Source organism: Sphaeramia orbicularis, chromosome 15 (assembly GCF_902148855.1).
Source record: "Sphaeramia orbicularis chromosome 15, fSphaOr1.1, whole genome shotgun sequence".
In the NCBI taxonomy this organism is placed as follows: Eukaryota; Metazoa; Chordata; class Actinopteri; order Kurtiformes; family Apogonidae; genus Sphaeramia; species Sphaeramia orbicularis.
In genome coordinates, this window is record NC_043971.1 from 35,010,995 (window position 1) to 35,037,457 (window position 26,463).

General features: G+C 37.0%; 3 protein-coding genes across 3 annotated transcripts; 2 read left to right on the top strand and 1 right to left on the bottom strand.

Annotated features, from left to right (window-relative positions):
* The first annotated feature begins 1,069 nt into the window (after positions 1 to 1,069).
* Positions 1,070 to 8,614, top strand: comtd1 (catechol-O-methyltransferase domain containing 1). The gene is made up of 7 exons (XM_030156464.1): positions 1,070 to 1,151; positions 1,251 to 1,369; positions 5,812 to 5,917; positions 6,027 to 6,145; positions 7,823 to 7,877; positions 8,191 to 8,324; positions 8,462 to 8,614. Exons 1-7 carry the CDS (start codon positions 1,097 to 1,099, stop codon positions 8,612 to 8,614), a joined length of 741 nt encoding a protein of 246 aa, XP_030012324.1. The 5' UTR covers positions 1,070 to 1,096.
* Positions 8,615 to 11,151: 2,537 nt separating this feature from the next.
* Positions 11,152 to 17,040, top strand: LOC115434791 (neurofilament light polypeptide). The gene is made up of 3 exons (XM_030156928.1): positions 11,152 to 12,270; positions 12,362 to 12,486; positions 15,377 to 17,040. The coding sequence occupies exons 1-3, from the start codon at positions 11,326 to 11,328 to the stop codon at positions 16,563 to 16,565; spliced, it is 2,259 nt and encodes a 752-aa protein (XP_030012788.1). The 5' UTR covers positions 11,152 to 11,325; the 3' UTR covers positions 16,566 to 17,040.
* Positions 17,041 to 17,862: 822 nt separating this feature from the next.
* On the bottom strand, positions 17,863 to 25,484 carry vdac2 (voltage-dependent anion channel 2). The gene is made up of 9 exons (XM_030155979.1): positions 25,355 to 25,484; positions 24,367 to 24,438; positions 24,224 to 24,273; positions 23,519 to 23,671; positions 23,373 to 23,425; positions 21,253 to 21,480; positions 20,303 to 20,453; positions 20,157 to 20,214; positions 17,863 to 18,856 (listed from the first exon to the last, which is right to left on the bottom strand). Exons 2-9 carry the CDS (start codon positions 24,431 to 24,433, stop codon positions 18,765 to 18,767), a joined length of 852 nt encoding a protein of 283 aa, XP_030011839.1. The 5' UTR covers positions 24,434 to 24,438; positions 25,355 to 25,484; the 3' UTR covers positions 17,863 to 18,764.
* Between the last annotated feature and the right edge of the window lie 979 nt (positions 25,485 to 26,463).

The following is a 26,463-nucleotide window of genomic DNA, read 5'->3' on the forward strand; positions in this document are numbered from 1 at the left end:
GTATTTTAAAAGTGTAATGTTATTATTTTGACTTTGGTAAAGAATATAAACTCTCGGTCTGGTGTGATCATTGTTAAATGCGATGGAATTTACACATTAACCCATAAAGACCCAAACAACCACTGGTGACCAAAATCATCTACCAATATAAAATGTTTAATAACTTCTGATTCACTAATCCTATTAATACATGTAAATAATTGGTGTAAAATGCAGTTTTTCATCTGTTCATGGTCATCACATATGACCCATTTGGATGTTCAGAGGCTCCGTAGTTACTGTGGAAACACTGTCATCTTCTACAACATTGATTCACCAGCAAAACCCATAGAGTTGGATCAATGAGAGTGGATGGAGACGCTTATTTTTATTTTCAGTTAATTATATATTTTGATGAAAATGTCACATTTTCTTATTTTTTCTCTGTCTCTGACATTATGATAATTAACTTTAATCTGAGCTTTCATAAACATCTACATGATCAGTCACTTAAATTTGGGAAAATACCTGATTTTTATTGAAGAAACACAAAATACAAAGGATAATATTATAATAATTGGTAATAAATTGCTTAAGAAAGGTTAAATAGAGAGAAAAATTCATTTGGGAACTGCCAGAAAAGTAACACTGGGTCTTTATGGGTTGAGCAATTTTTGGAAAAGACAAACATAGCTGCAGTGTCATGATAAATATTGTGTAATATGAAAGTAAGTTAAATACAGATAAAAGTGTCCAAAGTTTGCTTGTTGGGAAACAGATTGCTAAAGAGTTGACTCTCAGAAAATCTCGCCTAGTAAACTAACCAAAATAATTTTTTTAGTGTTTGGATTCTGTTTATCATAGAATACTTTTGTCATGGGATATGATTATTCAACATTTTTTCCCAAATAATATTAACTGATCGACTTGTGAGTGAAATTTCTTCTTTTTTGTGTAAAATCAATACATTGTTGAAGGTTAACCAAAACAAACACAGGCTGTCACAGATGAAATTCCCAGCCTTCCTGAATATAAAACACTGATACTCTGATGTTCAGGGGAGTCAGACGAAAGCTACTGAGACTTTTTATCAACGAGGCTCAAAATATTTCACAGAATGGCTGCAGATATTAAAATACTCTTCTGTATCGGCCTGGCTGTTGTACTAACAGGTACGTGAGAAATGGACGAGGGTTAGACTGTGTGTGTACTCTGGGGCTTCATTTAGTGGAAATATGGTGATAGACATTGCTTTCTTTCTTATTGAACAGGTGTGGGGGAATCTGCCTTAATTGGGAAGAGCCACAGTGGGGGAAAGGATGACTCTGTGCTACAGTACGTGGTCAACAACTCACTGAGGGAGCATCCAGTCCTCACTAAACTCAAACTCGTAAGAAAAAAAAAAAAATCAATGGTCATTCACAATTTGTTTCCAAATCTGAGAAAAATACTCAGTCAAGGTTCCACCTCATGCAAGATTTATATTAGCAGCGGTTTTCTAACAGCAGAGAAAACCCCTAAGACATCAGTTATAGTTTTTGGAACATAATTTAACATATTTTAAGGCAGTAGTTCCCAACCTTTTTTGGCTCGTGACCCCATTTTGTGAAAAATGTGGATGTTATGATGAAAGAAGATCTTTATTTGACTATAGTTTTACAAGGAGAAAGTAAGAAAGTTGTCAGTAGGAACTGGTTCAATGTAAAATGTCTGTGTAGGTTCTGATTTGCTTCGTTCTTCTTGGTGGTTCTTCTCGGTTCAACTGGAATCAAGAAGAACGACCAAGAAAAAAGGTTTAATGTGAACATCCCACAGCCAGATCGGTGGCTGGAAATAGTTTGAGATCCTTTTGTCATGGAAAAGTGGATACTTTCAACAAAAACTGGGAAAATGGAATATTTAGATGACAACTGACACTGTGTCTGTTTAAGTGGAACTAGGCCTATATTCTATAGCAGTGGTTCCCAACCTTTTTTGGCTCGTGACCCCATTTTAACATCACAAATTTCTGGCGACCCCAGACTTTCAAAACAGAGACTTTTTTTTTTTGCTAAAATTAATTTGTTTCTGATCATGTAACAGTTTGCTATACTATGTTGCAAATAAATGTTAATTTTAGATGACATTTAGTCTATATAATGTATATTATTATGGACGGAGGCAGAAAAGCCAGGTGTAGATTACTGCACAAAGTGAGAATTGTATTTTCCTTGGTCAGGATATGTACAGTCAGTCCAGCTTGGATTTACAAGGCTGACAATTAATACTGAACAAACAATAACTCAAAATATGAATTATGAAAGAGCTGCCGCATCTGAAACCAACCACAATGAACATTTGACAAATAAAGAGAACCACAGTGCTTCAGTTTCAGACTCAGAGTTTGTCATGTCTTTTATGGATTGTGATTGTCTCGCTCAACTCACCACATATTTTCTATTAGGAAGATTTTACTTAAATAATTTTTATCAATTACTTGAAATTTCAGGCAACCCCTTTTGAAATCCAGGGGACCCCACATGGGGTCTCAACCCCAAGGTTGAAAAACACAGTTTTAAGGCATTCACACATATACTACCATAGTGTAAAAAAGGGGTGTCTAAAAACAAGATAGAAACACTACATCTGAGGAAAAAGGTACTCAAAACAAGTGAAATATCTGTCCATGCAGCAAGATAATTTCGCTTGACAAGATTTCTTGAATTAAGATTGTTAAACCTAGAAAAAAAAGCATGTCTACAGATATATGAATGCTTAAAATAAGAAATTAACTCTTAAAACACAATAAATTATCTAACACTTCTAATTCTAAGTTTTTTGTTTTTGTTTTGTTTTTAATCTTGTTAAGAACCAAATATTTTGCAGTGTACTACAGTGGAAGGGGTTTTGATCAGAAGTGGTAGTATAGAAGATACAGTAGTATAACCACTAGAGGGCAGCATAATGCAATATAAGAAAATGGAAACAGGAAAGAAAAAAAAAGAAAAAAAAACCAAACGTCTGCACTCAAGAAGACACAAGAAAAGGGCAGATGAGAAAAAATTAAAAGTGAATTTTTCACCTCATAATATCTGCTGTGAAAGAGATCTATGATGAAATACATCAAATAGGACAAAGCAAGTGTATTTGGAGAAACATTTAACAACATCAAGGCAAAGTAAAAGACACAGTAAAATAAATAAAATCAACCAAAACCTACAAACTAAACAAGAAATGAAGCAGTTTCTGCAATATTTGATTATTTAATGCTTTTATTTTTTTAAGATTAAAAAGTGTCTGAAGTAGATTTGTATTTATTATCATCAAGAAGTTGCTGTGTGTAATAAGGAAGTTAAATACAGAATAATTACATCTACTCCCTGAAGATCTGCAAAAACCTGCTGACTTTACTTTTCTTTAAACATACCTGCATTTAGGTGCTTTCATAACACATTGGAAATTGCTTAAATACATCTGTGGAGAGTCTAAGTAAATGAGACTACAGACCTGATAGAGTCTTCTAACTGAACTTTCCAAATAGAGCATTAACCAGCTACAGATTACTGTGAACCCTAATGCCAGACTTTAAACCAGGACTAAGAGAACAGAACACATGATATCCTTACACTGGTTTTACACTTTCTGATCAGATGCTAGTGGTAGACAAATCACTGAATGGCTTAAGGCCCGTAATAAAACTGCGATATGTTTAGAGAATATAAACCTAGTAGGACTTCATAGATCCATGGACTCTGGTCAACTATTTAAGCCCAGAGTCCAGACTAAGGATTTAGCTGCAAACAACTGGAACGAACTGCCAGTAGTTATTAAATTTGCACCAAATGTGATAATTAAACCCAGGTCAAAAATGTCTCTTTTTTTCATACGTGTATGAAAGAACTGTATAACTTATACTTTATTCCTGTTGTACTGAGTTTTAATTAATTTGCTTTCCATTGCTACATTTATTCTATGTAGGTCTGGAGAATGGTAAATTCTTTTTCTTCATCATCTGGATCATCTGTAGCAGCAAAACTATTAGTTGAATTCATACCAAATTGGGTTTATAGATTGCCAGTGACCCAGAATAGAGTTGGTTACATTTTGGGAAAAGTTTGTCAAATTTCACATTTTTAAAGAATTTTTTAAAATCTTTTTTTCCCCCCATTTACGTATAATGGATGAAATTTCAAATGTCTATAAAAACATCAATTTGTTTCAATTTCCTTCAAACTTGGCACATATATACAGGGTGGGGAAACAAAATTTACAATGAACATTTAGTTGTTTTTTCTCAGCAGGCACTACGTCAATTGTTTTGAAACCAAACATATATTGATGTCATAATCATACCTAACACTATTATCCATACCTTTTCAGAAACTTTTGCCCATATGAGTAATCAGGAAAGCAAACGTCAAAGAGTGTGTGATTTGTTGAATGCACTCGTCACACCAAAGGAGATTTCAAAAATAGTTGGAGTGTCCATAAAGACTGTTTATAATGTAAAGAAGAGAATGACTATGAGCAAAACTATTACGAGAAAGTCTGGAAGTGGAGGAAGCAACAAAAAAACGTACCAAAGCTTTTATTCAAGCTCTCAAATCCAAAATCCTAAAGGATCCAACCAAATCCATGAGAAAAATGGCAGTTGAACTTGAGGCAGACAACAAGACTGTTAGAAATGCAGTAAAATATGATTTGAAGATTTAAATTCTCACGACTTGGTTGGTTGGTAATTGGTCATACACTGTCTTTCAATCCCTGCCTCAAAATATTGTAAATTTTGCTTCCCCACCCTGTAGAGGCCATTGATATGCTGACATCAGCACATGCATAGACATGATGACATCAGCTGGATCGATGCCAAAATAAGCTACAATATGTGTGAGGGGAAGGGTTTGTTGTGACTGGAACCACTTATTTTCCTTTAGTAATCACCTTTGACCAGGAGCAATGATTATATACTGAGTCCTTTAATGATTTTATTGTCATCTATTACACTGGATTACAAAAAAATGTTTGTTGCAAGTTGTCTAGGTTTTTTCAACTGAATTAGGACCATTTTGCACCGCTAAATCCAAAAATGACATCTGTTTTTCTCAATCAGGTCAGGTTTTTTGCTAATTTGATTTTGAAAAATTTGATCTTCTCACAAAATTGATTACATTTTTGCGACTTTATCAGTTGATTTTTTATATAGTTCTCACCCAAAATAGGTTTTAAGAGAAAAAAAAAATCATTTTCTAACAGGATTCCTGTTAGGTACAATGGTGTATTCACCGCAGATGTAGCAGAATACGTCAGGCTTACTTTTGCAAGATCTTCTAGTCGAAGCCATTTCATTCACCTGTAATATTAAAAAAAACATTAATCATAAATTGGCAAAAGTAAAGTCTTCAGAACTTGTTTATTGCAAGAAATATGGAAGAATTTTGTATCATATGATGTGAAAATGCCCATAAATGTAAGCAAAAATGTTAAAAAGCCAATATGTAGCATAGTTCAGAAAGTTGACCTGATTGAGCAAAATTAATGTGATTTTTGGATTCAGCACACCAAAATGATCCTAAATCAGCTCAAAAAACTTAAACAATAAATTTGTTGTTGACCAGTGTTATGATTCTATGTAGTCTCTACACTGTTTTAATTTTATATTATTTAACATTCAGATCCTTTATGGCTTAAACACTGGATGTTCCTTTTATATTTTGTAAAACACACTGAATTACTTGTGAATGAAATGTACTACATAAATAAACCTACGTAGCCTTATAGCACTATATACATGGAGTAACACATTAAAATTAATTATCTCTAGATGTGAATACGTTATTTTATTTTCCATTTCAGAAAACTCTTGAAGATCGATGGAGCATCATGATGGTTGCTGTTGAACAGGCCCAGTTAATGGCTAATCTGATCCGACTAATCAATGGAACCAAAGCTATTGAAATAGGTGAGATTATGTGTGAACGTCACATATTACAGTCAACGCGAGAACGACTAATATTTTTTTGCCATTTGTTGTGTTTGATCTAAACATTTAGGGCTTCTTTATTTTGCAGGGATGTACACAGGTTATAACGCGCTGAGCATGGCTTTGGCAATGCCAGACAACGGACATGTAGTCGCATGTGAAATAGAAGAAACCTACATAGAGATTGGAAAACCATTTTTTAGAGAGGTGAGTACCTGCCTCACATTCTACTCCTTAACCCATAAAGATCTAGGGCTACTTTTGTGACATTTCTCAAATTAATTTTTCCCTCTGTTTAACCCGTCTTAACCCGTAAAGACCCAAACAGCCACTGGTGACTAAAATTATCTACCAATTTAAAATGTTTAATAACTTCTGATCCATTAATCCTATCAATACATGAAAATAATTGGTGCAAAATACAGTTTGTCATCTTTTCATGGTCATCAGATATGACCCACTTGGACGTTCAGAGGCTTCATAGTTACCATGGAAACACTGTCATTTTCTACAACATTGATTCACCAGTAAAATCCATGGAGTTGGATCAATGACAGTGGATGGAGACACTTATTTTAGTTCAGTTAGTGACAGATTTTACTGCAAAAGTCACTTTTTCTTCTGTTTTCTCTATTTCTGATGTAATGAACATCTACATGATCAGTAAATTAAATACAGGAAAACACATGATTTTCACTTAAAAAAATTGATGGATGACAATGGATGGACACACTGGATTTATGTTCAGTTAATGATATACTTTGTTGAAAAAGTCACATTTTCTTAATTTTTTCTGTTTCTGATATTATGACAATTAACTTTAATCTGAGCTTTTATGAACATTTACATGATCAGTCAATTAAATTTGGGAAAATACCTGATTTTTATTGAAGAAACACAAAATGCAAAGGAGAATATTATAATAAATGGTGATAAATCATTAAAGAAAGTCTTAAATAGAGAGAAAAAAATATTTTGGGAACTGACACAAAAGTAGCACTGGGTCTTTATGGGTTAAGTGATTCATCGCCATTTACGATAATATTATCTTATCTTACTTATTTTACATTTTTTCAGTAAAAATCAGGCATTTTCTACCATTTAATTCACTGATCATGTAGATGTTCATCAAAGATCAGATTAAAATTGGAGGTTATTATATCAAAAACAGAGAAAACTGAAGAAAAAGTGACTTTTTCAGCAATTATATCAATACCTGAACATAAAAACCAGTGTGTCCACCCAGTGCCTTTAACCAAACTCCATGGGTTTTACTGGTGAATCAATGTTGTAGAAGATGACGGTGTTTCCACGGTAACTACAGAGCCTCTGAACGTCTAAATGGATCATATCTGATGACCATGAAAAGATGACAAACTGTATTTTACAGCAAATATTTACATGTAGCGATAGGATTAGTGGATCAACAGGTATTAAACAGTTTAGATCAGTAGATGGTTTTGGTCGACGGTTTGGGTCTTCATGGGTTAATATGACATAAGAATACATAAAGTAATGATGGCAACTGATATGTTTATGGCTCTTTTACCTGCAGTTTTACAGGTTATATTGAGCTCATATTCTGTTTTTAGCTCTTGATCAACATTTGAACATTTGGCAAGTCTAGATATATTGATTGTGGTTTCTGTCAGAGAAGATTTGTGCAGCAGACAGCACCCAGTTTATCTAGATTCTGTCAATGTGTTGTCACAAAATGCTGTGGGCTGCCAGAGCGCTGAAAAAGGTGTCTGCTCAGGAAACTGTTGAGATGCAAAGCCAAGCAGTAAAATCAAGTCTCATTTAAGCGCTAACATTCTCTTTAAGACACAATAATCAGACTCATTTCCTGCAGAATCTTAATTTGCGTCCTCACTTGTCCTACAGGCTGGAGTCGAAGAAAAGATTGATATTCGTCATCAAACAGCCTTGAAGACACTGGGTGAGTACTTGGATACATATTGTCAGGTCTAAGTTACATTTACTGCATTTTTTTAATACTTAATTTGCAATTTTTAACTTTACAAAAGCTGAGCAAAACATGCCACAGCCCCCCCCCCCCCCCCCCCAAAAAAAAAAAAAACAAAAAAACAGACATAAAGGCTGCCAGACAGCTATAAACTACATAAATAGGCTCATAAAAATAAGTTACAGTTATGAAAGTAAAGCAAGTACCATGTGAAGAGTTGAGTCAGGCATCACACCTGACTTTACTGCAATTTTTTGTCTAATTGTTTTCCTCTTTCTTTCCTCAGATGACCTGATAGAGGCCGGTGAAGCTGGGATGTATGACTTTGTGTTCATAGATGCTGATAAATCCAACTATGACAGATACTATGAGAAGTCACTTGAACTCATCCGGACAGGAGGCATCATCGCTATTGACAACGTAAGAACATCTCACTCAAACAGTCACAGCTCTATGACTTTTACTGTGAATACCCTGAAAGTGAATACACTGCTGTATTATTATTATTATTATTATTATTATTATTATTATTATTATTATTATTGTTATTTTTATAGGTGCTGTGGAGTGGAAGGGTCATCAATCCTGCCCCTGAAGACCTCACCTCCCAGGCTCTGGATGCCCTTAATAAGAAATTACACAAGGACGAGAGGATTGATCTGAGCATGCTCACTGTGGGCGATGGGCTCACCATTGCCATTAAACGCTAAAGTCACATGTTTTGCATAATAATGACTAATTTTCATATTAGACACAGGCTTAGTAAATCACTTGTTTAGAAATTGCTTGTACAGGTTTGTAATGAGTATAAATATTATTTTTAAGCTTTTTGGAATAAAGATGAAACTTTATAAGTTCATCATCTGTCACTGAGTTTTCGGTTTTCAGGACCACAAACATAAAAAGTATTAAACAACACCGATGCTCTGTTTTAAGCATCAAACAGAAAACATTTCGTTTTATTTTATTTACAGTGGATATAAAATGTATACACATCCTTGTTAAAATGCCAGGTTTTTGTGATGTAAAAATATTAGACCAAGATAAATCATTTCAAAACTTTTTCCACCATTAACATAACCTATAACCACAACAACTCAACTGAAAAACAAACAAAACTGAAATCTTTTAGGGAGGGGAAGTAAAAATAAACAACTAAGATCATGTGGTTGCACATCGTCTTATAACCAGGGATGTGGTTGTGGTCAGAATTAAGTAATCATATTTAAACTCATGTTAAATGGTAGTCAGCACACACCTGCCACCATTTTAAGTGCCTCTGATTAACCCAAATAAAGTGTGATTGTTCTAGTAGGCTTTTCCTGACATTTTTGCAGTCACATCTTACAGTACAGGCCATGGTCTGCAGAGAGCTTCCAAAGCATCGGTGGGATCTCAATGTTCAAAGGTGTCAGACAGGAGAAGGGTACAAAAGAATTTCTAAGGTATTAAATATTCTATAGAACACAGTGAAGACAGTCATCATCAAGTGGAGAAAATATGGCACAACAGTGATATAACAAGAGCTGGACAACCATCCAAAACTGATGAAAAGACGAGAAGAAAACTGGTCAGGGTAGCTGTCAAGAGGCCGACAGCAACACTTGAAGGAGATGCAACAATTTCAAGCAAACACTTGTGATGTAGTACATATGACAGCAATCTAACATGTCTGGGCTATGGAGTAGGATAGAAAGATGAAAGCCTTATCTTGTGAAGAAAAGCACCAAAGCCAGGCTACATTTTTCAAAAACACCTTTTAAATCTCAAAAACACATGTGGAAAATGTGTTATGGTCGAAATGCATTTGGTATTTTTCAGTGAAAATCTGATATTTTCCTACTGCTCATGTAGATGTTCATAAGAGCTCAGCACTAATTCAAAGATTATCATATTAAAACAAAGAAAACTGTTTTAATATAACATTTAAAAAAGTTCATTTACATTAATATCAATGTTGCACAAGATAACAGGGTTTCTATGTTCACTACAGAGGCTCTGAACATCCAAATGGGTCACATCAGATACCAGTGAAAAGCTGATAAACTGATTTTTACCTGCATTATTTCATGTTTTGATAAGATTAGCAGTTCAGAAGTTATAAAACATTTTAGCCTGAATGACTGAATGAATTGCTTATTTTGGTTTGTACATTAATCATTGCACTTAGTACAATAATTATAATAAATATAAAAACCAAAAAAGGAATAGGCTAGAAGCAAAAGCAAATTTTTTGCCTATCCTTTTCACATGATAGACTGCTTACATTAAATTATCTGTGTACAGCATCGAGCATTCTCATTATAACAAAAAAAACAAAACAAAACAAAATTAACAACAACAAAAACATATCTAGCATCTCAAATTAATATTCCTGAATGATTTTACACTTAAGGCATTTTTTAAACTTTGTCAAAGAAGTGAACAAGTTAAATTCACCATCAAGACCAATCCATAATTTCACACCCACAACTGTAGCTTCACATTTGTCCTAACTTTAGTCCAGTGGTTTCCAGCCTTTTTTGGCTCCTGACCCCATTTTAACATCACAAATTTGTGGCGACCCCAGACTTTCAAAACAGAGACTTTTTTTTTTTTTTTTTTTTACTAAAATGAATTTGTTTCTAATCATGTAATAGTTTGCTATACTATGTTGCAAATAAACATTAATTTTAGATGACATTTAATTTATATAATGTATATTATTATGGACAGAGGCAGAAAAGCCAGGTATAGATTACTGCACAAACTGAGAATTTTATTTTCCTTGGTCAGGATATGTACAGTCAGTCCAGCTTGGATTTACAAGGCTGACTCAAACTCACACTATGAATTATGAAAGAGCTGCAGCATCTTAAACTGACCACAATGAACATTTGAAAGATAAACAGTACCACAGTGCTTCAGTTTCAGCTTCACAGTTTGTCATGTCTGTTATGTATTGGGATTGTCTCTCTCAACTCACCAATTATTTTTTTATTATTTTTATCAATTACTAGAAATTTCATGAGACCCCATTTGAATTCCAAGCGACCCCAGGTGGGATCCCGACCCCAAGGTTGAAAAACACTGCTTTAGTACATTCAAAAATATAAAGACGAGATCAGTAGATGCTTTTGGTCAAAGGCGCCTGTTTAGGTCTTGATGGTTAAGAAAAAAATAAAAAATAAATAAAAAGAGACACTGACATAATAAAAATGCGCAGTCGGTATGTTGTATTGTCGGCATTAGAGTCAGACTTCACCCACGTCACTGCTGTCTGCGACAAAATGTAGTGCGAGCTCTCATTAAAGCATCAGCTGATGCTACACCTTTTCAGCACCGCGGACAGCTCCGTTCTGCATACCGAGCAGATGGAGGCGACTATAAAAGCCCGCGTGGAGCATCTCTGCACCGGACACACACACCAGCCTCCCACAACATGGACAAAACACACCGCTTCCCGCAGAGGAGAACTGGAAATGAATATCTGCAATATCAGCCGAAACGTGCAGGGTTAGACACGAGTGTTAGTGTTAGGAGGGAATTCGATATGACCGCATCCACCAGCATGAACCTAACCAACCCCTTATCTGGAAACTTTAACGAGAAAGATCTGCTCCATGGCTTGAACGGCCGTCTTGCTGGATTCATAGACAAGGTGCATCAGCTGGAGTACCAGAATCAGCTACTGGAGAGAGAAATTGAGGAAATCAGAGGAAAAGCCAGATCTGTGTCCTCGCTGGAGCAAGAGTATGGACCAGAACTGAGGAGGATGAGGGAGCTGGTTCAGGACATTACCCATCAGAAAGGGCAGATCGAGATCGAGCATCAGAATCTGGAGGAGGAATTATCTAATTTAAAGAGACAGCGTGAAAAAGAGGCGCAAAACAGGTCAGTGGCAGAGAGCAATATTATGGTCCTCAAGAGGGACATCAATGACGCATATCAGGCTAAGCTACAACTGGACAAGAAGGCGCAGTCCCTCGTGGATGAGATTCACTTCCTGAAGAGCAACCACGAGGCCGAGGTGTCAGAGATGATAAACCACATTCAAAATACGCAGGAAATCATAAAGGCGCACGAATTTGGCAACCCCGGCGTCACTGCGGCACTCCGGGACGTACGAGCGCAGCTAGAAGGTCACGCAGTTTGTGACGTACACCAGGTAGGGGAAACTTTTCGATCTCAGTTTGCCAAGTTAACTGAGGCGGCTGAGGTGAAGAGAGAGGCGCTCAGAGCCACTCAGCAAGAAATTAACGAGTACAGGAGACGGCTGCAGGCAAAGAACATCGAGCTGGACTGCGCAAAAGGCACCAGAGAGGCTCTGGAAAAGCAACTTCATGAGGTTGAAGATCGCCACAAGGAAGAAATTCTCCATTACCAGGTGAAACTTTTTTAATTTTCCCAAGAAGCAAAGTAATAGTATGACCGTAAATGGTGGTCTGTATCTAACTTTCTGACTTTTCCTGCTCCAGGACACTATCAAGCAACTTGAAAACGAGCTCATAAATTGCAAATTTGACATGTCTGGATACCTGAGGGAGTACCAAGACCTGTTAAATGTCAAGATGGCTTTGGATGTGGAGATTCTGTCCTACAGGTAAGACACGATAATCCGTACAGGTAGGTAAGAGTAGGTCCATATTAAAACAGTGGCAGTTTAACTCCTAAAGACCCAAACGTCCACCGTCAACAAAAGCATCTACTGATCTAAACTGTTGATCCACTAATCCTATCAATACATGTAAATAATTAGTGTAAAATGCAGTTTGTCATCTTTTCATGGTCATCAGATATGACCCATTTGGATGTTCAGAGGCTCTGTGGTGAACATGGAAATACCATCATCTTCTACAACATTGATTCACCAGTAAAACCCTTAGGGTTGGATCAATGACAGTGGATGGAGTCACTGGGTTTAAGTTCAGTTAATGCTATATTTTACTGAAAAAGTCACCTTTTCTTCAGTTTTTTTCTGTTTTGATACAATAACATTTGAATTTACTCAGTGCTTTTATGAAAATCTACATGATCAGTCAATTAAAAATAGGAACATAGATGATTTTCACTGGAAAAATGCTAAATTCAGAGGATAATATTATGATGAATGGTGACAAATCACTTAGAAAAGGTTAAAAAGAGAGAAAAATTCATCTGGGAACTGCCACTTAGGCACCACTGGGTCCTTATGGGTTAACCTTTTCATGCATGGTGGTCTTTTGCAGTGGACAGCTCAGGGCCATTTCTAGCTTCGTGGGGGCCCTAAACAAGATGCTGTTTGGGGGCCCCTAGTTTGTCAAACTACAATGAAGTGATTCCTAACCCTTTAGATGGACTACTAAGATGTTACAGTCTATTACACTTCATGAGCAAAACAGGCTACGGTTAAAATTAAACATCTTAAGTTGAGCCACGATAATACAAGGAAAACAACAATCCTTTATATGTCAGTAAATAAAATAGATTTTGAGTGTTTACAAAAAATTTTACATTAAAACTGTGGGAGACTTTCGTGACCAATTTTTCATCAAATCTGTAAAACCCGAGTCATAGCCTAAGTATCACGAATCCGTCAGTCTTTCCGTGATTACTCACCTGAATCTCTTCCCTCAATGTGAACAATTTCAAAGTGTACTCCACCATAAACAAACCATTTGTTTACAAACACAGCTGGTAGGTAACTCGGACATTTTCAGAAATTTGTTGCAACGTGCATTGTGGGAAGCGGAGGTTCATGCAGCCGCATTATGGCTGTTGCGGCCTGGCAGTGGCAAGCTGCAACAAACACAACATGGAAACAGCTAGAGCTCCACTTCCCACAATGCACAGCTCTGGGAGAGCTATTCTACAGCTGTTCTTTTGTATATTCATTCTTTCATTAAGCTGCTTTACACATTGCACATCTTGCATGTCTAAATATGGAAAATTGAATACTATATATTGTAATTCAGCAGAAGTATATGGATTGTTGCAAAATGCATTGTTACAAAGCTGATAACAATGCTGTTTTTCTGGGCTCATAATATATTAACTCTCTGGAGATGTGGCTCTAACAGAGCACAGGTTCATCTTACAGAGTACAATGCACTGCTGTAGATGCAACAAACCCAGCAGTGTAAAAAACCTTAAATAAGTACAGCAATAAAATGCAACATAAATATCAACACAGCAGTAACATGAATCCAACAACATCATATATAATAGTAAAACACTGACCAGGACCATTTTACTGCACTTTCACTCCTTTGATTTTTCACATAACTGCATTTTGCTGCGAGTCCTTACATACTTTTATTTCTAATCAAGATATATTTTCTTTGTTACTTATAATAGAGTATTTTCACAGTGTGGTATTAATGATGAAGGAAAAGATCTAAATCAGAGGTCTTCAATGTTTTTCAGGCCAAGGACCCCCAAACTGTTGAAGAGATGGAGCGGGGACCCCCTGCTATATATATTGTATTTAATTTTGTTTTAAAATAAACTGGGCATAGTTCAATGTATAAATGTACCTTGCATTCACTACAGGTCTAGTGGCATGCCGAGGGTCCAGGTGCACTGATGTGTTAATGTGCACATTTCTGACTGAAAGATAACTTTCTTCCTCCATTTATCCATTTGCTACAATATACTGGATTCATGTTAATGTATATTTAAAGACATTTAAATTTGTGAGGGAAAAATGGTAAAAACGTGTTTAAAAATATAAAAAAATTGTCTAATCAACCAAACATTTCACAAACCCCTGCAGTACCTCCGTGGACCCCCTGGGGGTCTGTTGAAGACCTCTGATCTAAATTCATCTTCCACTGTTTAGTTTCTAGCACCTGCACTTGTCATTCTACACAAGTTACTGTTAATCTAAAAACAATAAAATAACATATGGGTGCTGCAGGTTACCATTCTGCAGTGTTGCAGTATGGGACTTGGATACACTGTAAAAAATGACTATAGAATTAACACCAAAAAGTTGTAAAATTGCAACATAAAAAATCTGTAAGTGAAAATACAATGCAAAGTTGTTTATTTGAAAAGATTTTTGTGTTAACTATTAAATCAAATATAGCTGTAGTTTTCACAGGACAATGATATGTTAACAAACCAGATTTTTATGTAGAAATTATGTATTTCTATCGTTTTGAGAAAAAAATTAAACTGTAAGTTGAAAAACAATGTGGTGCCATTTGAATTGCAAGACCATAATGTTGAAATAACAGCCTATTCTCATACTTTAAAAAAAAGAGCAGATTTAAAACTTTAAACATGTAAATACTACCAAAACCCAATGTTTTCACATGTTTAAAATGTTAAATCTATGTTACTCCATAAAAATTTGTACGGTTGGATGTATTTTTTATAGTATTGTTCTGGTAACTCCAGCAGCCAGTTTTTTACTGTAAAAATAACTGATTTTATTTTTTTACAGTGTAGTGTAGGTGAAGCTGGCAATTTTGTGAGATGATCATCAGTTAATGCATCCTCTCTTGCAGGAAACTTCTGTGTGGTGAAGAGGCTCGTCTTTCCGCGGTGTCGGACACTCACATGTCTTTGCCGTACATCTACCACCAGTCTCCGGTGTACCCCCTCCCCTGCGTCAACAGGCAAGGGGGCGTCCACCGGTGGCCGGAGCCCCAGTACAAGTTTGTGGAAGAGATTATAACAGAGACCACGCGGGAGATCGAGATGTCAGAATTTGAGGAGACGGGGTCTGAAGAGACAGAGGCGGGACAAGATGAACAGTGTACCAAAAGAGAGAGAGGGAGTAGTAAGGAAGAGGAGGGTGATAAAGACAGTGGAGAGGACAATGGTGAGCAGATCTCTGATAGTCAGCAGGATCAAGTAGAAACAGAAGATGGAGCACAGGAGGGTGGTGGTGAGGAGGGAGATGAAGAGGGAGAGGGTGGAAAAAGGGTGGAGGAATTATCAGAAGTAGAGAACAATGAGGACACCGGAGCAGAGGAAAATACTCAAGTTAAATTGCACTTAACACAGGGTATCGATGAGGAAGATGAACCTAACAGAGTACCTGAAAAAACTAACGAAAACAAAGAGGCAGGAAGCACAGAAACTGTTCAGAAAGCTGAGGAACTAAAAGAAGAGGTCCCAGTGGAGGATAAACAGCACAAAACATCTGAAGATGATACAAAACCTGACCCTTTGAAGGAGACAAAAAGCACCCCAGCTCAAGCGAAGACGTCTGATGATAAAATCTCAGCTCAAGATTTTAAAGATTCAGATAAAACTCAAGAGGCAGCCAGTGTTACTCAAGTGCAAAATGAGGTTCATGTTGTGGCTTCAGAGACATGTGAGAAAACAGATTTAGGAGCAGAGTCAAAGAGCAGTCTAGTCACAGAAACTGAAAATAAAACTTCAATAGCCAAAAGGGAGGAAAAAGGAAACAGTAAAGTAGAGCAAGAGGAGATGAGTAAGATTGAAAAAAGAGATGATAAAGCACAAAAAAGGATTGAGGACCAAAACAAGGACACGCAGTCTAAAGCAAACATGGAAACTGATCTTAAAGCAGAGAAGCAAAAGTTAAACAGCGAAGATGAAACCAAAATAGTCCCTGTTACTCTGCCAAAACAGAAGTCACCAGCCACTGCAGAGGTCAAAGAAACACAAAAGGGGGCGCCAGAGAGCAAACAGAGTCAGAAATCACAAGCATTTGATGAGAAATAGCAATTTATAAAAGGAAAAAGTGATGGGGCAGGTAAAATAAGGAGGAACTAAACAGAGGGAATGTGTGATCAGAATGAGTAAGCACAGATGAGTCACTTCCAGCTCAGCTTATGGACAGATGGCAGTGATGTAGCAGAGAACGGCTTTAACGCTGTATGGCAGCTGGGGTTCAGGTGAGATACCTGACCCCGTCAAAATAAAAGCTTGAGCCAAAACAAAAGGAGAGAAAATAGAGTTCAAAGCCCAGAATTATCCCCATGTGGAGACAGCATGAATTTGCATCAGCTTTGAGTCTTAAATCAGCCTGTTATGCATTAAAACCTTTGGATCCACTGCTCAACTGATGTGATTATGAATGTAAAACATGCAAAGGGAATTTGCATGTCTTTGCTGTTTGCTGACAAATAAATACAATTACAAAATCATGTTTGAGTCGGATTTTCCTGCCCACCTAAAGGTATTGTGATAATGTCATGTTAATGTATTTCTAACCTTTGACAGCTTTATCATCGATTTATATCTTATAATATTCTCCTGAGAACCAGCAACGTATTTTTGTCCTCTGTAGTGGTCAAGTTTCACAGATTTACTTAAAACAAAAATGTCCACTGCGAAGGATATTTCATTAAAAAATTAAAAACGTTCCTGAAAGAACTGTTGCATCCTCCTGTCCCCAGTCAAGGAAATTAATGTAATTAAGACAAAACTTAGATTTACTGGGTCTAAGGAGGATATTGACTTTTAATTCATCCATCAAATGTCCACCTAAATCATTTTTTCTTCATCCAAACATGGCTTTTCCCACTTTTTCTTGTTCTTTGCACATTTTTCATGTTGCTTTCATTTACTTGGAACATGCCTCAGGTTGGTCTGTATGAGCCTTTTCCATCTCCAACACCAGATGCATTATAAGGATATTATAAGGACACTACATGACCAAACCAAAAGCAATAATGCATGGTCCCATTTCAAAAAATATCTAAGTTTTTTTAGCCTTAATTAGTCCACACAGATCTTGCTCAATTAGTTTCTAACGTGTTGTCCACATTTTCATAACCTTCAAGACAAAACTTTAAAAAAATGAGATTAAGTTTTAGGCGGTATCACTGATCTTTGTGACTGATGTATACATGAAACAGATCAAAAATCATTATTATAGACGTACAAGTGGGACCATTTTATGTATATTGAGCTCAAGTTCCGTTTTTTCTTTGCATTGTGACAAATAGCACGCAGCACATATTAAAATCACATGCATGGTAGACTGGGGTTTTACTAATATATATTAAAAAATGCATTTGTGGAGTTCAAAGACTTTATTGAAAATTTATACATACACAGAAGGACCTCCAAGACTTCATGTGGGCTCTGACTGTGCCCAGTACAGTGACACTTCCAAGAGAGCACATATGCAACTTGCAATCACACCTCTTCCGGACAATGATCATTTGGCATTACTTGTGAAAAATTATGTGCCCCCATTTGTCTGTTAGAACAGAAGAAACAAAGTAGTTCTGCTCGGTCGGCCAAGAAAACAGGTTTCTCTCAAACTTAGACTGGACCTGAAGCAACCCAAAAACTGCCCAGTTTAAGGGAAGGTCAGCAGTACCAGAGCAGTGTAAACCCTGCCGGCCGACGCGAAACAAAAATCTACAGAGCTTTAGTTTGTCCTTGTGTGCATGAACAGAAGGGTACAGAAGTACTTAAATAAAAGCACAAAAAGTCTAGTGTGTTTTAACATGTTTGCTAATAAAAACTGTTTAGATGACAAAGGAATATCAGACGGTCATGATTGTAAAATCAGAGAGAAAGTATGACTACGCTGCCTCCACAAAACCCATCAGATGTTTTCACAGAAACTGAGTGTCTGGGATTACCACAATAAAGCCACACAGAGCTGATGACGGGCAAAGGTACTGTATTAGATTTCATGGCAGTGCTGGACAGAAACAATGACATGATTCATAAATAATATGCCACCAACTGTCAGTTGAAAGAATGCAACTACAAAGTAAAAAGCAAAAAAGGTACATGTACCAATGACAGAAGCACCAACTGTTAATGGTACTCATGACAGAGTTTGTTGTCGTAGCCTTTGAACCAATCTCTCCTTGATATCCCTTGCTGGTTTGAGTTGGAAATACATTTAAGGCCAGATTCTTCTGATATTCCCAAGTCCCTTTCAGCATAAAGGAAAGCTTAGGCCTCCAGTTCCAAGCCCAGACCCAGCTTGTGTCCTCCGGCATTGATGTTCTTTCCATCGACCAGAGCAGACAGGGTGAGTTTCACACCTGCACAGGAGACAGAACGCAACATGAGCCCCTGAGAGTAACCACCGGAATACTATCTGAAAACAATGTGTACATCTGTGTGAGGAGCACACACGTAGGCTGTTGTCAAGGGCTTCGATACTTGACTGCATTCTGGGTCAAGTCATTAATAGAACATCTGATTAAGACTGTGTGCATTACATATGTCAAGTGTAGAGATGAACCTTTTAACCCATGAGACATTATCTAAGTGAAACAGGCTGCTTGGAATATTGTGGCTGTAAAAGCGCTGTAACAGCTGTTGTATGTGCTTGTGTTCCTTTTCTTCAATCATTTTGCTTTACACATGAAAAAAGGGTGGAGTATCAGAAAGACAGAGAGGAATTTAAGTTTTGCAGTTTTATAGTAAATCCAGCACTTAAAAAGTACATCAATAAGAGATTTAAGATGTTGAACTGAACTGGAACACACTGAACAATATTAAGTATTTGAATTGTGGCCCAGTAGTTTTTGTGCTGGGTCTCTTTTTTTCCTAAATCACTCCGGCTGCATTTTGGCAACTGGTTGATCTCCAAAACAGATTTACAAGGTCAAAACTTGGAAAACATATTTAAAAAAAAAAAAAAAAAAAAAAAAAAAAAAGGAAAATCACAACACTGTAAACTGTAAAAACAACAAGGAAAAGTATTTTGAAAAAGCCTGAACAGTCTATTTTTATATGGAGTCCTTCTCAGTCACTGCCCCCCATTACACAGGTGGCAGAGGGGTGGCACTGAGCATGCTCAGTCTGTAGAAAGGACAAGGTCTATTCTATCAGTGCATTTTAAATTATTCCCATCGAGCAAACAGTTGAATTTCTATGAATGTTTCAAATCATGCATTCAGAACGTTCCCCACAGACATGTCATGGGCAAAAGGGTTAAAGTGTGATGTAGGATGTGCAACAGCGTTTGGATGGTCTGTAGGCTATACAAAACATGCTGTGTGCTTTTAATACCACTCGGCTAAATATAGTGTAAGATTCTGTTGAAAGATACTACTCTATAATTTAGATTAGACTGTCTTTGTGTAAAACTTATTACGTACATATTAAGATTTGACCATTTGACCTTGAAAAGTAGGTCAGGGTCATCTATCTTCAACAGGCTTCTGCTCCATGCAAAGATGCATCCACAGTATAAATTTGGTGCAGATATGTCTATGTATTCTTCAGATAATGTGATTATGTCGTTGAATGGACAGACAGACGACAACACAATTCCAATACCCTCTTGGCCGAGGGGTAATAAAACTTCTGTTAACAGCTCTCAAACGAACATACCTGGTCTGAGAGTCTGGGTGTAGCCAACACCAACAAGGCTATTGTTGTTCACTTTAGCCTGATTAAGAGAGGAAAGCATTGTTAGTTGTTGACAATGTACATCCACACTTTTTTTTTTACAAGTGCAGCGGTATGTTTCTACTTACAGTGAGGGAGGCATCAGTGTCCAGTTGGTATTTGGCTGCAATACCGAAGCGTGTGCTGTTGCTTCCAGCGGTCCATGCCAGGTTGACTGCTGTCTCCAGCTTGTCGCTCACTTTCTGGTAGATTGAGCCGCCGAACTCAGATCCGTCATTGCTTTAATGATCAAGTGTAGGAGAAACTTAAATATTCGAGAAACAAAACTGCACAGTCTTGAGTAAACATTGACTTGTAAGTTACAGATCACTAAACTACTTCTAGCACTTATCTGAGAGTTTTCCCGAGTTAGAGGAATAAAAGCCATATTAGAACTTTCATGGTAGGACTGAGAACACAAATCATCTTTATGACTCTTGTCATTACTTTAGTTCGTCTCTCAGTGTGATCACTGGTTCACTCTTATTAACAGGAATCAATCTCACTAGTTAAAGCACCAGTAGGATTCTTCCACAAGAGATTAGTGAAAATCCAGTGTTAAAAAAAAAAAAAAGTTTATGCAATAACAATGCATTAACAACAATAACAATGCATTCTTGATATTTCTTTCTTATCCTAGTTTTTTACATTTAGAACAGCTTCATACCACAGGTTTCTCCCTTCACATGAACATTAGGTTTGCAACTTACTTTATTAAAGTAAGGGTGGTAGCTCACATTTAAAAAAAAAAAAAAAAGTTGTGGTTGACCTGCTTTTGAAAACTGCCAAATGCTTTCCTATTGAATTTATTACAGACATATGTAGTAAGAGTGTTTGATTCATATGTCTGCTACATTCACACTATTATGGCATGGCTTTTGACTATTTAGTTAAACTTTATATTTGGATATTGTATTTACGAGTCACACTGTTTTTTTCCTTGGGCTGCATTACAGTTTGTCAGGACATCTGTGACTATAATGAAAGCATTGTAACTTGTTTGTAGAAAGACAAAACATTTCAAAGATTTCCTACTCACACATTGGTATGCAGCTGGAAGTCTCCTGTCTTGTAACCGATGGCAAAGTTGTTCTGACTCATCTTGGATTTGGCAGTGTCAAAGGTCATTTGGTAACCGGCCAGCCACCCCTCGTAGCCAACAACAGCAGCTCCGTGGATGGTGGGCCCAGCAAAGTCAAAGTCGACGTCACAGCCCAAGTTAACATACTCGCGCTTGTAGGCGGTCTTGACTTTGCCGCTCTTCTTACTGTTAATAACAAACTTTGGTTAATTTAAACTACATTGCAGAAATGTTCTCATTGGTCAGTGATTTTCAAGCAAAAAACCCACATTTGTTTCCTTAGTATGTTCAACATTTTTAGATTTTAGACAGCCCCCATTCTTTACATCATATGGCAGGGTATTGGGCAGAAATGGAGCAACAAGGTGTGTCAAAAAACCCAACAACAACAGGGTGTGTAATATTCCGGCAGGCATAAAAGCAATGCAACAGTAATTCTATTGCCGTCTCTTTTCCATTCTTCTCCTTTTCCATTTTCCACCGTTACTTCCACAACTTTCATGGTATACTACATTACACACGGCACAATATGGACGTCTCTGATTTGTCCATGTGATACACTTTTCAACCAAAAGAAACTCTGTGATATGTTTTCTTTCATGCAAGTACTTCCTGCTTGCAAAGAATTCACTTAGAAGCCAGTTTTTCCTGTCTCTACCTGCACCAAACATAATGACATTATAGTCAAAAAATTATGTTTTTACTGTGTCTCATAACTTTGGATTTACATGCGCTTTCAACGCAATTGACTTGACAGGATTAGTCTGACATCTGCACTTTCCACACAAATTGAAACAGAGTTTCAGCGAGGCTCCGTGTTTCTGCCACATCATCTTAAATTGCGCATGTCATCAGGACATGCTGACATGTCTAGGGACCCTCTAGAGCAGGGGTCACCAACACTGGTCCACGAGCTACTATCCTACATGTTTTAGATGTTTCCCTCTTCCAGCACACCTGACGGTCATTATCAGGTTTCTGCAGAGCATGACGATATGCTTATCAATTGAATCAGGTGTGTTGGAAGAGGGATACATCTAAGGCATGCAGGATAGTACCTCTCGTGGACCAGGGTTGGTGACCCCTTCTCTAGAGCTAAGAGATGGTTCGCTTCATTTCAGCATAAAATCGATGGATTTAGCCAAAATTAGGCTGTGACAAGTAAGAGGAAAATTTATTGATAATTAACATGGCTTTGAGCAAGCCATGCTTTTCAAGAATTAACCGGGCAAATCCCAGGTACACGGCTCGCTGCCTAATACTATGTCATATGATGTAAACAACTTGAGTGGGCGACAGATAAATCCATTAAAATAATTATGTTAACCATATAAACACATGCAAACAAGTAAGTCATAATCTGCTATATGAAATGTTGCTATATTAGGCTCTTACAAGTTTATTAAATCTAGAGAAATTGAACAAATTCATTTATAACACTCACTGCTTGAATCCTGAATCAAAAATTTACCACTTTGCTGAGGGATTGTACGTTTGAGTCATGATTTAATACAACTTTGCTTACAAATGAACACTTGGCTTCATGCTGGTGTGCATTTCCTAAAGAGAGGAGTGACACTGTAGCCTTGAAAGTGCTGACTCAATGTAGCCTCATATGAGGACCCTCAAAGTGAAAGAGGACACTTTCTTTAGACCATGTGCCATGTTCCTCTTAACATTTACATCACCACAGAAAATACATTCTAGATAATCTGGACACAAGTTATACTTTCAGGCCCACTCAAAAAACCAACCAAACAAACAAAAAAAATCAAACTTCAATTCATTTTAAATGCACAACCCTCACAAAATCATGGCAACAGGTTACAACAGACTTGTTCCATATTGGGACTGACTCATATGACTGCAACTACACTTGTGAGAAACATGTGCAGCACAGCTCAGATTACCAATATTACCCAGAGAGGCAACAAGCAGAGGAGCACAAAGTCTGAAGTATGGTAGCCCAGTTTAGGTAAAATGGACAGGAAAGTAAGGACCATTTTATGACAACTGTGTGCAGTAGTTTTTTGCTGCTGTCTTAACACTAATTTATGGGCTATATTACATAACCTTACCCAGTGTTAGGTGAGAAGGTTGTATCAAAAGTCAACTTCAGTCCCTTGGCAATCTGTGAGAGACACATGTAAAATGAAACGGTGACTATCATGTCTAATGTGGATTTTTAAGTCTTACTAGGTACCAGACGATAATATTTTTTCACCTGGTCTTCAATTGTGATTTCTGTTCCCAAGGTGTTGTCAGTGTTCCACTTCTCAGTGAAGGTCAAGCCATACTCTGCCCTCTTGTACTTAGTTTCCAGGGTGCCAGCCACTTTGCTGGTATCAGTGTTGGAGGAACCGGATGTTTTAAATTCCTGTAAGACAGATTTAGAGTAAGGACAATGAAAACCAGCAACTGAGAATAAACAGTACTATAGTCCAATAGCCCTGAGAAGACATGCATAGTATTAAGAGTTGAACTGCAGCGGGCTGTTTTCATTAAATACATGTGAATGTTTACTATTCAATCTGTGTGCATTCTTCTTATTGCCTACATACATAATAAATATATGCCAAAGCAGAGAAGCTAGTGCAATGCATGGTCACATGATTATCAAGTGTGGAGACAAAAAATAAACATGACCTCTTTTTTATGGTGATATTTCAAAATCAGTGACAATAACCTTGATAACCAAGTAGGTAGAATGAGATATCATTTGTCTATCCCATTTCATAATATAATCCATAAAAACTCAAAATGACAAATCGTGCTGCCAGTCTCTTACATTTCACATTGCATGTTATATCTAATGATGTGATTTAATAGTTTAAGGCTTGAACAATTACACTGCTGTTTAGAAGGCACAAAAACAGGATTGCATAAGCTTAAACTCAGAATCCTCCATAGTACAGTAAAGTAAACTTACCACTCCACTTGCAGACTTTGTCTTGACATCAAGCTTCACCAAGCCAAATCCTGCAAAAACAAATTATATCTCCCATTAGGTCACATTCAGTATACAAAGCAATTTAATTAATTGTAAAGTAGTTGAAATGTTTCTACCCATACCATAGCCTTTGTTGAAGATGTCCTTGGCAGACTTGCCCAAGTCAGCATAACAGGGAGGCACAGCCATTATATCTGTGAACAGAAGAAACATACATTATATGACGTTAAAGGCAAAAAGATTGTGATCGATGAATAATGAGATATTGTGGGATTTTACCAGCTGCAAACCTGTTTCTTCATTAGCGACGCTTAAGCTTGAGGACTGTGTCTGCCTCTGATGTGCATACACACTTGTACACATTTGGTACGCACTCTTAGCCTCTTAACAATAATCATTTCTACTATACAGACTTGCTGTGCTGCACTGTCTAACATAACATTACAACTGTAGGAGGAGTTATGTCGGTTTCATTCACAGAATTAAGGACATGACCACTGGTACATCACGTTCAGCTGGACTTTCTATCCTATTGTTGCCTTCATTTGACACTGTGTGGACCTTTCGGGTTCAGCTGCTGCATTCCCGTTGTTCCTGGTAAATACGGCCGTCTGACAGACGAAAGGTTATTGGAAGAAGCCATTTTGCAGCACTGCTCCTCCTTATCCAAGCATGAATCTGGTTTAACTACGTCTCCACAGGAGTTGGCTGGCAGAGCTAGGTGTGGCCCGGCTCATGCCCATCCCAATTAGCAAGTGTTAATTAACCACCACACTTACAGTACAAGCCAAGCACCTCACTCTGGCTAACTAGGCCAAAGGCAAGTTAACTTACCAAAACTACCATAAATGTGCAGCTAGTAAGTTTAGGTAGTTTTCTGGAAAACTTGTAATCAAATAGGAGGTTTGGGTACTTACTAGGAATATGTAAAACACAATAAAGCTGCTCCATTTTACTTGACATGTGTCAGACACAGCATGCCGAGTGTAGCTAGCGGAGCTAACTTTGCTAGCCTGCATGGTACCGGTCCAGCTAAAGCACACCAACCACCGGCAGCTGCACTGTAAACAGTACCCGAACAGAGTCAGAACACATGAAAAGGACTCTTACCGGTTGGGGATGAGGCTAGTGGTGAACTAAAGTGACTTTATTACAGATGTTCCTCACACCGCACGGGAGAGGTAGGCGTCACCGGTTGGAGGGCGAGCTGAAGGAGACTGCACTGCAACGAAATCCAGCCCTATCACAACCCGCCGAAGGACCCCAGGTGCCCACGCATGCGCCTGAATAGAAATGACTTTTGATCATCCTGTATACAAGACCAATTGTGGAACAAAGTACATTTATTCGATTACTATACACTACTTAAGTGCAGTTTTGAGGTATGTGTGTTGTACTTGAGTATTTATATTTTGTGGAATACTTCCAGTGCGGCTTCATTTCAGAGGAAATGTTGTATTTCTACCTTACTGCGTATGATGTCATCATACGTTGCCTGCAATAGTTTTAAGATTACATTACACAGTGGATGACATAACAAGCTTTTGAAATACATCATATTATAAAATATCAAAACAATTCGAATATAATTAGATAAAAGTTGTTCAAAGTATGTCCATCTCCAGCGGATACAAAATAACATTCTGCTCTAATACTAATGCATTAATATTGTATTAATAAAGTAATGATGGTGGCTATACTATTCAAAGGGAACACAGTATTTTTTTTTTTTTTACTTAATTATTTTTATGTAATTTATTTGTGATGGAACCCCCCCCCCCCCCCAAAAAAAAAAAAAAAAAAAAAAGTTATAGAAATAATTTTAGTTATGTACTATATCTGAATGTCCTTCACCAATGAATGTCAGGTAGATAATCTGAGTGAACAATGTAAAACATATGTATAATACAGAATTTTTACCTTTAGATTTAGTATAATATGGAAAAGTAAATCAATAAATATGCACTAAAAGCTATGGAATGTATAAATGTGCTAATTAAACAGAAGAAAACTACTTAGTATGTCTTTATTTTGTAGAAATTCAGAAACTATAATAAAAACAAATAAACAAACAAACAAAAAAAAACAGCAAGATGCTTCGCTGAAATCCAAATAAAGTGGCGACATATTTATTGAGATAAAATTAAATGAAAAGTAGGAATCCTTATATAATGTTGTAGGAAAACCTGTGATAGTGACAAAGTTAAGTTGTCTTTACA

Excerpts from the sequence above, each read along its gene's own strand:
- vdac2 (XM_030155979.1), bottom strand. The coding sequence starts at position 24,433 with ATGGCTGTGCCTCCCTGTTATGCTGACTTGGGCAAGTCTGCCAAGGAC. Across the intron at positions 21,481-23,372 it reads ACCTTCTCACCTAACACTGG|TAAGAAGAGCGGCAAAGTCA; the intron begins GTAAGGTTATGT and ends TGTTATTAACAG. Across the intron at positions 18,857-20,156 it reads CACCCAGACTCTCAGACCAG|GTGTGAAACTCACCCTGTCT; the intron begins GTATGTTCGTTT and ends TCTCCTGTGCAG.
- comtd1 (XM_030156464.1), top strand. The coding sequence starts at position 1,097 with ATGGCTGCAGATATTAAAATACTCTTCTGTATCGGCCTGGCTGTTGTA. Across the intron at positions 6,146-7,822 it reads GAAAACCATTTTTTAGAGAG|GCTGGAGTCGAAGAAAAGAT; the intron begins GTGAGTACCTGC and ends CTTGTCCTACAG. Across the intron at positions 8,325-8,461 it reads GCATCATCGCTATTGACAAC|GTGCTGTGGAGTGGAAGGGT; the intron begins GTAAGAACATCT and ends TTATTTTTATAG.
- LOC115434791 (XM_030156928.1), top strand. The coding sequence starts at position 11,326 with ATGGACAAAACACACCGCTTCCCGCAGAGGAGAACTGGAAATGAATAT. Across the intron at positions 12,271-12,361 it reads AAGAAATTCTCCATTACCAG|GACACTATCAAGCAACTTGA; the intron begins GTGAAACTTTTT and ends TTCCTGCTCCAG. Across the intron at positions 12,487-15,376 it reads GTGGAGATTCTGTCCTACAG|GAAACTTCTGTGTGGTGAAG; the intron begins GTAAGACACGAT and ends CCTCTCTTGCAG.